The sequence below is a fragment of the Octopus bimaculoides genome, chromosome 1, assembly GCF_001194135.2.
Source record: "Octopus bimaculoides isolate UCB-OBI-ISO-001 chromosome 1, ASM119413v2, whole genome shotgun sequence".
In the NCBI taxonomy this organism is placed as follows: Eukaryota; Metazoa; Mollusca; class Cephalopoda; order Octopoda; family Octopodidae; genus Octopus; species Octopus bimaculoides.
The window spans coordinates 192,751,721-192,762,735 of record NC_068981.1 but is presented as its reverse complement, the minus strand read 5'-3'; the positions used below and the strand labels follow the sequence as shown (position 1 = coordinate 192,762,735).

At 37.6% G+C, this 11,015-nt stretch overlaps 1 protein-coding gene across 6 annotated transcripts in view; it reads right to left on the bottom strand.

The window, feature by feature from the left end:
* Window positions 1-11,015, bottom strand: part of LOC106871615 (atlastin-2) — a 75,596-nt gene that overhangs the window by 11,698 nt on the left and 52,883 nt on the right. For all 6 annotated transcript variants that reach the window (XM_014918170.2, XM_014918168.2, XM_052973516.1 and 3 more), the window contains 5 exons: window positions 7,509-7,719; window positions 6,248-6,379; window positions 4,570-4,674; window positions 2,726-2,776; window positions 780-842 (listed from right to left, as the gene is read on the bottom strand). In XM_014918170.2, coding sequence (XP_014773656.1) covers window positions 780-842; window positions 2,726-2,776; window positions 4,570-4,674; window positions 6,248-6,379; window positions 7,509-7,706 — 549 coding nt within the window. In that variant the 5' untranslated portion in view covers window positions 7,707-7,719. The remainder of the gene's footprint in view (window positions 1-779; window positions 843-2,725; window positions 2,777-4,569; window positions 4,675-6,247; window positions 6,380-7,508; window positions 7,720-11,015) is intronic.

The following is an 11,015-nucleotide window of genomic DNA, read 5'->3' as shown; positions in this document are numbered from 1 at the left end:
TACAGTATTATGTATTTGAGAAAATGGATAGAAATGGCTTTCCTGATTATTTTCCCACTTAATTAGATGTTTATAAATTATTAGGTAAACACTTAATTATTTATAAACATCATCTAATTATTAAAGTGGAAAAATTATCAGAAAATCCAGTTCTATTCATTTTTTCATATATATATATATATATATATACACACACACACACACACACACACACACATCAGCATCATCGTATTAATGCCAACTTTTCCATGCTTGCATGAGTCGTATAAAGTTTATTGAAGCAGATGTTTTATGGCTGGATGCTTTTCCTGTCACCAACCCTCACTTGTTTCCGAACAAAGTAATATTTTCCCCATGACCAGACGTTTTTCACAGAACACTGCTTGCACAATAGTGACACTCAATTATAACAATCACTATGTCAAGAAAAGGTGACAAACGTTTACACACATACACACACGTGCACATACACACACGCACACATACAAGCTTTCTTTCAGCTTCTTATTTCTTTATTGCCCACAAGGGACTACATATAGAGGGGACAAACAAGGACAGACAAAGGGATTAAGTCGATTACATCAACCCAGTGCATAATTGGTACTTAGTTTATCGACCCCGAAAGGATGAAAGGCAAAGTCGACCTCACCGAAATAAGTCAAATATCAAATAAGTCAAATGTCAAATAAGTCAGCATTGATTGATCGATGGCAAACAAGCAGCCCCAAAACACGTCACACCTGTACGGCTGTGTGCCAATGTGAGAATTGAATATTTACCTGGAAAGGTTTGGACTCATTATCATTGGCATCCAGTGCTAATCGACCATATTCTGTGAATAACTAAACAAACAAGAAATAAAGATAAGAATTATTGAAGAGTAAAAAATTCAGACCTCTTATCAATTAACTTGTTATTTAATTACCGTATTTTAACGTGTATAACGAACCCTTTTTTGTCTAAAATTAGGATTAAAAAATATGGGAGTTTCTTGTACATGGATAGTATTATAATCCTTTACAAAACCTTTTTTCCAAATTTTAAGCCCTCAAAATTAGGGGGTTCTTTGTACATGTTAAAATATGGTAATACACAATCAATAAACACAATTAAAGATGAAAAACAAAAAAGTTAATTGCCATCTGATGATACATATCAATTCAAATTTCTCTATTTGACGATGATGGTTTCAAATTTTGGCACAAGGCCAGCAATTTCAAGGGAGGGAGTAAGTCAATTACAGCAACTCCAGTGTTCAATGTAACTGAATACTAATTACATGGTGATAATTAAACTGTTAATTAAATCACATGATATTTGAATTAAATTTTAGAAAACTTGATATTTCAAATTTTACTTGTAATTTGAATAATTATGTGATTAAAATTTTGAAATGGAAATGGAATGTGTGTGTGTGTGTGTGTGTGTGTGTGTGTGTGTGTGTGTGTGATGTGTATGTGATGTGTGCATGCGTGTGCGTGTGACGTGTGAGTGTGTGTGGTATGTGTGTGTGTGATGTGTATGTGTGATGTGTGCATGTGTGATGTGTGCATGCGTGATGTGTGTGTGTGTGATGTGTGTGTGTGTAAAGTGTGTGTGTGATGTGTGATGTGTGTGTGTTCAGCAATTTAATACATTAGCCTGAAATTTTGCCACAAGGCCAGCAATTTCCAGGGTGGGGGTGTAAGTGAATTACATCAACCCCAGTACTCAACTGGTATCTGTTTTATCAACCCCAAAAGGAAAAACAGCAACGTCGACCTTGGTGGAATTTGAACTCAGAATGTAAAGACAAACAAAATGCTGCAAAACATTTTGACCAGAGTGCCAACAATTCTGTCAGCCCCTATTTAGTACTAACAGCTGATATAAAAGGGAGTTGGTTGGTTTCCCTAGTCATACTTATCGTATATCCTCACTGATCACATTGCTTTCAACTGATCATGCTTTATCTCATAGCTTCAAGATTTTGATGATGCAATTGTTTATTCTTATGATGACATTGTAAGGTAGGTGTGAGAGCCTGGATCTGACCAGTTTGAACATTAAACAATATTTTGGTTGGATATTACTGGTTCAAATATTTTGGCCAGATATGGCCAGTAGAATGTTTTGGCTGAGTGTGACCCTCCATCAGGCATCTTCCATACTCTGAACGCCTTGTTTCGCTGGGCATAGATACACTGAAGCTCCAACGTCTGGCAACTGACTTGGTAAACACCCACAAAATAATTCACCATCATGCCAACAACCACTTTGAGCACAGTTCTGAGCACCATGTATCTAACACACATAGGCATGCCTACGAAGTCAGAAAACAGCACAGCTCCCATGACTTTCGGAAACATTGTTTCACACTCAGAGTTGCTGAAGCATGGAACAAACTACCTGCATCAGTTGTTAGTTGCGGAGACATTGCATCCTTTAAAACCTCCATGCTTCCTGAAATTCACCAACACTACACCTGATCTTCCCTCCCTCCGTATGCCTGCACACATGTATATCATGACTCATACACTGTTTACTTTCCTGACTTTTGTACATAATTCTATGTATTGTTCATGCAGCTTTGATGAGTTGTGGTGCACCTGAGCACTATACACAATAATTTCATTATTATCATTATTATTATCAACTGAAATATTTTCTTATTATAAAAGACCATAATTAAATTCAATAAATAAAATTTGGAATAAATCAAATACCTGAGTGCTTTTTTTCTTACCTGTAGATGTTGTAAATCATTTTCTTGAATGTTCTGAGAGATATTATATACCTAGAAAGAAAAAAAGGATTTTTTTACAAAAATAATACACTTCAAAATCTATAACAAATGTATCTTTTATCTTTCAGTTGTTTCAGTCATCAGACTACGGCCATGCTGGAGCACTGCCTTGAAGAACTTTTAGTCAAATGAATTGATCCCAGTACTTTTTAAAGTCTGGTACTTGTTCCATCAGTCTCTTTTGCCAAACTGCATCACTCACATTGATGTTGTCAATTTCAGTAAAAGATATTCCAGCAATTTGATGCATTTTTCACATTTTCTAACCATGGAAACAATTTCATAAAAATTGCAAGTTTAATACTGTAGACTCGTACACATAGTTTTAAAATGTAAGAAGTGTGTCATCTTCAATAGAATTTCTTAATTAGTCGTACATGTATATTTTAGCAAACGTTTTAATTGCTAGCATCAGTATCCAGTACACATTTAAGATATGGTACAGTAGGGTAGGGTATTAAGATATTTTAAATGAAGAGAGTGGTCAATGCAGGAAAAGTGGTTCAAGGGAGTCAATGGTCAAAAATGTTTGGTGATTCCTGATGTAAACGATGCAACTGAAGATAGTAAAATAGGTATTTCAGGTGTTATTACTCCATATCCAACCCCTTAGCTATCCACAAATACATTGCTTAAATAACCACTAAGTTTAGCAGTCTAACATCATTGGAGAAACCAACTAACATATTAAACATATTTCTGGCAACTGCTACATACATACTAACTGCAGGGAGGAACACCATGTTTTGTTTTGCAACCATCATCCAGAGACACATGGTTGTGAAGCAAACTTCTTAACCATGCAATCCTACTGTCACCCACATTTTCCCAAGCAACATTACAGATAGTGAAGTGTGTACCCTAGGGGTTAAGGCAGTACTTCCCAAACATTTTCAGGCTGCTGCCCCCTTGACACTCATGCCATATTCCTAGCACCCACTCAGCACCACAAATGTAGACCACTTTCTGCAGCAAATTCGAAACAAAAGAATTTCACAAATAAAACTTAAGTGGTAAATAGCTTGCTAACCAACCACATGGTTACGGGTTCAGTCCCACTGCATGGCACCTTGGGCAAGTGTCTTCTACTATAGCCTTGGGCCGACCAAAGCCTTGTGAGTGGATTTGGTAGATGGAAACTGAAAGAAGCCCGTCATATATATGTATATATATATACATATATATATGTATGTTTGTATGTCTGTGTCTGTCTCCCCAACATCGTTTGACAATACTGGTGTGTTTATGTCAGCATAACTTGGTGGTTCAGCAAAAGAGACCAATAGAATAAGTACTAGGCTTAAGTCCTGGGATCGATTTGCATAGCTGCAGTCAAATGACTGAAACAAATAAAAGAATAAAAGAATAATTAACCCATTATTTTGGGGGTGGGTGAGGTGGGGGGTACATCCATCGCACCCTTTTGATCACCCTATTATTGCCCCACTTTTCTTCAATGCCCCTCTTGATCTTTCAGCCACCCACAGAGGAGGGGGCGTTATCACCCACTTTGGGAACCACTGGGTTAGGGCATTACATTCACAACCTTGCAATCATGGTTTCAATTCTCAGACCAAGTGATGCATTGTGTCCTTGACTAAAACACTTTGCCTGATGCTGCTCAGTTCACTCGGCTGTAAATGAGCAGATCTCAGTCACTTGTACACCGTGGAAATCCGGTTACTGACCCCCGTGAGTCCGAGGACTTGATGCAGTGTTACAGATGACTCGGATACAAGATTAATCTCTATGAGAAACAGTACCAATTATGTGTGGGAACTTACCTGGACTGAGCTAATCATAGTACTTAGAGCAAACACAGTAGCACAGTCACGAACAGTTGAAAGACTGTCAAATGCACCTTGGGTGTCCATGAAAATAACTGCAACCTAGAAAGACATAGTTTCCATTAATAAGTTAAATGATACAAAAGAATAATGTAATGACAGAATATAACAGGAAATATATTAACATTGCAAAAAAAATTTATATGAAGTGATACAAATATTCTTTTCTACTCTAGGCACAAGGCCTGAAATTTTGGGGGAAGGGGGTCAGTCGATTAGATTGACCCCAGTACGCAACTGGTACTTAATTTATCGATTCCAAAAGAATGAAAGGCAAAGTCGACCTCGACGGAATTTGAACTCAGAACGTAAAGACAGATGAAATACCGCTAAGTATTTCGTCCGGCATGCTAACGTTTCTGCCAGCTCGCTGCCTTGGAGTTGCCAAAATATTTGTTTCTACGCTAGGCACATGGCCTAAAATTTTGGGGGAGGGAGCCAGTCAATTAGGTCGACCCCAGTACGCAACTGGTACTTAATTTATCGACCCCAAAAGGATGAAAGGCAAAGTCAACCTCGGCAGAATTTGAGCGTAAAAACAGATGAAATACCACTAAGCATTTCGCCTGGAGTGCTAACGTTTCAGCCAGCTTACTGTCTAAAGTGATACAAATATTGGTACTTTGATCAAAGAATTGGTAAAACAATCAATGAATTGTACTATAAACAAATAATTGGAAGTGGTGATATTTCATCATCATAAATACAGGTGATAGCCCTTCTGTGGCGAAAGAATGATCTCTCCAGAAAACCAAGATGATCCATACTGCAGAAGATAACTAAGCATTGAAGCTTTATAATAACTTTGAGATTGTGCCTCTATTTTCACTATGAATGAGAAAGATCCAATGACAAGGGTGACCCAAGATGACTGGAACCTCCTCATAGCAGTGGGGAGGCTACCAGAAACCAAATCTCTCAGGAACTACTTTAATCCTTTAGCATTTAAACCAGCCACATCCAACTGAAATATTCAGCTTTGTATTATGTTCAAACTGACTAAATTCAGCCTCTCACACCTACCCTACAATGTCATTCTAAAAATAAACAACCACATCATTGAAATCTTAAAGCAGGTGAAATTTTGAACCTGGGTTCTCATTCCTAAGGTATTTTTCGATGTTATTATTATTATTATTGTTCAGGTCACTGCTTGGAATTGAACTCAGAAATTTGGGGTTACTAGCCCGTGCTCTTAACCACTACGCCACAGGCATATGGCGTAGTGGTTAACAGCACGGGCTACTGACCCAAAGATTCCACGTTCGATTCCAGGCAGTGACCTGAATAATAATAATAATAATAATAATAATAATAATAATAATAATAATAATAATAATCATAAGAATAACATCGAATAATACCTTAGGAATGAGAATCCAGGTTCAAAATTTCCCCAAGACAGCTGATGAAGACTAGAGGGTATATCAGCTGAAACGTTGTGTTAACAACAAACAAGATGAAGACAAATATCTTTAAGTTATATTCCAAATACCAGTTTAATAATAAACACAATGTTTGTTATTTCACTAAATCCCTGCCAATTCTTGATTAGATTTTTAAAATAAATTAAAACGCATATGTAATGTATTTCATAAAAAATGTAATACATTACCACTCCAGAGCTGGTTGATATAATAAATGGTTCACTCCATAATAATATTCCGGTAGTGTCTCGCTCAGATCCACCTCTCCAAGAAAACCCTTCAAGCTGTTGTTCTTCATCTGATAACCAATCTGTAGGACCCTGAAAAATACATACAAAATGGTTAAATATCTTTTGAGTTCAATACCCAGGGGTGTGTAGTGTGTTTGTACAAAACACTTTACTCCATGCTGTTCAAGTCCACTGAACTGGCGAAAATGAGTTGTATCTGTATTTCAAAGGATCAGCCATGTAACATTGTGTCATACTGAATATCCCTGACAACTACATTAAATGTCTGTGGAGTACTCAGCCACTTAATTTCATGAGCAGGCTATTCCATTGACCGGATCACCTGGAACCCTCATCATCATAACTGACGGAGTGCTGTATCATTTATATCACACAGCAGCACACAGTAATATCCTTACATAAGAGTGTTGAGACACTGCAATGCATTCGCATTTAAGTATCATCACACCAAAGTCCATCACGCTGATGCAACATCATACTGAAGTGCCAACAAAGCTTAGTATTCGGCACAAAAGCAGAGGCCAGTAAAGCCTATCCTGAGGTGAGCAACAATAGAAAGGATAAATGGAATGCATCCATAAATCTCTTCTTTGTTCTTTGTTCTTGTAGGCACAGGACTGGCTGTGTGATAAGTAGCTTGCTTACCAACCACATGGTTCCGGGTTCAGTCCCGCTGCATGGCACCTTGGGCAAGTATTTTCTACTACAGCCTCGGGTCAACCAAAGCCTTGTGAGTGGATTTGGTAGACGGAAACTGAAAGAAGCTCGTCGTATATATGTATGTATGTATGTATGTATGTATGTATGTATGTATGTATGTGTGTGTGTGTGTGTGTGTGTATGTGTGTCTGTCCCCCCCCCCCAACATCACTTGACAACTGATGCTGGTGTGTTTATGCCCCCATAACTTAGTGGTTCAGCAAAACGGACCGATAGAATAAGTAGTAGGCTTACAAAGAATAAGTCCCAGGGTCGATTTGCTCAACTAAAGGCAGTGCGCCAGCATGGCCGCAGTCACATGATTGAAACAAGTAAAAGAGTAAAAAAGAGTACCATGAGATATGTTTTGAGACCTCATGAAAAGTTTGCTCTCTGTACCAATGAGGTGATCTTGTTTGTTTCATGATATATTTTAACTGTGGTTTCAAACACATGGGAGTTTATGAACTTAGGGAATTGATAACTACCAAGTACTTACTGTGTGTTGTTCATATCGGAGAAAGAAGTCCAACAAGAATGACTTCCCCTTACGGAAGGCTCCAGCAACTGAGATCACCACAACCTTTTTGTCTCTAATTTCTGGTTGCAGTAAAACACTTTTTAATGCCTCTTCATCCAATGTAAAACTGTGATCCTCGTCGGCTAGAACAATCTGCACTGGGTGACCTTTCACCATTGCTCTCAATTTCCTAAAAACAAAAGAAAGTTTAGATTAAATTTTGTGTGTGTGTTTCAAAAAAAAAAAAAAAAGACTGGCACACAACATATTTCTGGCTCCTTTATATTCTTAATTCTTAATTCAAATCCCACTCTGCCTTTAATCCTTCTGAGATCAATTAAATAAAGTACAAGCTAAATACTAGGGTCAGTATAATCAACTAACCTCCTTTCCCTAAAACAATTGCTAGCTTTGTGCCTTTGTGAGAGAGCAGCACATATCATCAAAGTGACACTGGGGTACAAATTTACAAAGCCCATTATACCCATCATGACTACCCATCTAATAAGGGTACACCAGGCACATACATCACAGCCATATATGCACGACATTGTGATCTGATATCAAGATAAACAGCACATGACCTCACAGGTAGGGCCCAGTTAGAATTTTCTTCAGGTCGAGTAGCCCATCCCATTCAAAAGTCCCCTAGATAAGGGTTGTTTAAAGATATTGAACAAAACACCCATGTTTCCAGAGATGGATTATTTCAACTCCAAAGGATTCCTCTCAACACATGGCTATTATGTTACTCCTCGTGATCCGAGATGTACATATCATCAGCCACCAAGGGACATGCTTAACTGATTAAGGTCAAACAAACGACAAGCAAATTTGTGGTATTGAGCAGAATATTTGCTGTAGCTCATCTTCTATACCAAGGCAAAACAATGTACACGATAACACTTCCAATCAGTCAAGATTAGAAGCCATGAGAGCCAGTGCCTGGTATTGCCATGACATTTACTAGAAGAAACACTGCCTGGAGGGCAATGCTTGAAATGAAAACATTCTAAGTAAATTTGCAAAAGTTTTCACAAATATTTTCAAGGTATCGCAAAACCAAACAATTAAATAGTGGCAGTGGAGAGTAAGAGAGACATTATGTTGCAATAAATAAAATTAGTTTTGTGATCGATTCATATACTTGATATCTTCAATAATGTAAGAATCCTAAAAACCTCACTTTGATAAAAAAAAATATATATATCAAAATACAATTTATAATAAATTTTAAACAGTGTAAACTTTAAAAATTGCTTTCTTTTAGTAAAAGTTACATACACCAAACTAATTAATAAGCAGTTTTCTTTATTATAGTATAGACTATTATTGTTATTATCATCCTCACATTCATGCTCGTCATTATTATATAGTAATGTCATTGTTAACAATTTGAATCGTATCTCCTAAAAAGTCGTAAGTCCACAGGACACATTGTATTGTAGATGTCTGAGCAGTATGGTTTCTTTCACTTAAAGTGCTGTATCTCAGTGACCTTTAATTTTCATGAAACAAGAATGAACTGTAATAACTACAAAGTAATCTTGATAAATGGCAATAAGTAGAAGTTACAAGTGTAGAAAAATCATTTCTGTTAAATTTTGTGATATAAAAATGTACCACCAAAGCATGGATCATGAATATGCATGAGGAGGTACATGCAAGGTTGTGTGATTAACAAGCTTGCTTCCTGGCTATGTGGCTTAGGGCTCAGTGCTACTGTATGGCACTTTGGGCACATGTCATCTAATATAGCCCTGAAAAAGCCAAAGCCTTGTGAGTGGATTTGGTAGGAGGAAATTGAAAAGAAGCCTATCATGTGTGTGTGTGTGTGTGTGTGTGTGTCTTTTTCTTGACCAAAATCAAATCAAGATTGAAATCAAAATGGAAATTGTAGTTGTGGCCAATGCCAGTGTCGCCTGATTGGCACCCATGCTGGTGGCACGTAATAAGCACTATTCAAGTGTGGGTTGATGCCAGAGCCACCTGACTGGTTCCCTGTGCCAGTGGCATGTAGAAAGCACCATCCGAATGTGATCGATGCCAGTCTCCCCACCTTGACTGGCCCCTGTGCTGGTAGTATGTAAAAAGCACCATCCAAACCTGGTTGAACAAATCAAGCCCAATACTCTCTTTTCCTTTTAAGCCAGGTACCTATTCTAGCAGTCTTTTATGACAAACTACTAAGTTACAGGGACATAAACTAACCAACAATGGTTGTCAAGTGGTGGTGGGAAACAAACACATATATGTATATATACAACAGGCTCCTTTCAGTTTCCATTTACCAAATCCATTCACAATATGATTAGCTCGAGGCTATAGTAGGAGACACTTGCCCAAGGTGTCATGCAGTGGGATTGAACTTGGAGCCATGTGGTTGGGAAGCAAATGTCTTACCACACAGTTAAGCCTGTTGTTAATGAATGTCACCATCGTGCAAGTAACAAATAAAAGATGAAAGACAAAACAGAAAAGGGTGAAATATTTACTGGGGAGTGGGAGCAGTAGGGGTGACTGAAGAGGGTGCATCGACTGCACGGGAGGATGGGATGGAGGGGTGAGATGGGAACAAATAAAAGATGAAAGACAAAATGGAAAGGGATGGAATATTTACTGGGGAGCAGAGGTGGTAGGGGTGACTATTAACAAAGGCAATTTTGTGTGTGATTGTTAATGATTTAGAGCAATTTGGCTATTTAGTGAAGAGGGTGCATCAACTATGCACAGGGGTGGATAGAGGGGGACTAGTAACAGGGGTAGGATGGGAACAATTCCCAGCAGGGAGTAACTATCTGAAGGAATGTCGTCTACCTTGAAAGACCCCACTGATTAAATAAACTGTTGTCCAGGACCAATATTTACATTTATTTGTCTGTAAAGAAATAGTCACTATCTGGTCAAAAAGTGGAATATATGCTTGACTAGCAGTAATGTCTGGCTGATAAAGAGAAAGAACTGTAATAGTAGTAGTAGTAGTAGTAGTAGTAGATCAGGTCAGTAGGCCAGGTGAGATAAATGGCAGGTGAAACATATTGTAACTTTGAGAAATATAATTCATTGCTGTATCTCATGCAAACATTCCAGAAATTACAGGAATTATCAGAGTTTTATGGTGAAAAATATTGTGATAATTCAACAAGAATAATTGTTATTGTTGTTGTTGTTATTATTATTATTATTATTATTATTAAATTCAAATTACGATAAACGTAAACAAACAAACGAAGTTTGCTTTTAGAAGCGTTGAGATGTCTTAGAAAGTTAAAGAAGTGATTTTAAATTCTCAGATGCAGGATAATGCTAATAATATAGCTTGAACAGGATAAGCTACCCCTATTTTGCAGAAAAAATTGTGGACGGCCAGCCGGCACAACCTTTAGCACACGGGACAAAATGTTTAGAGACATTACTTTCAGTTTTATATTTTGAGTTCAGATTCTGCCAAGTTTGGGGTCAATAAACTGAGCAGCAATTAAGCAC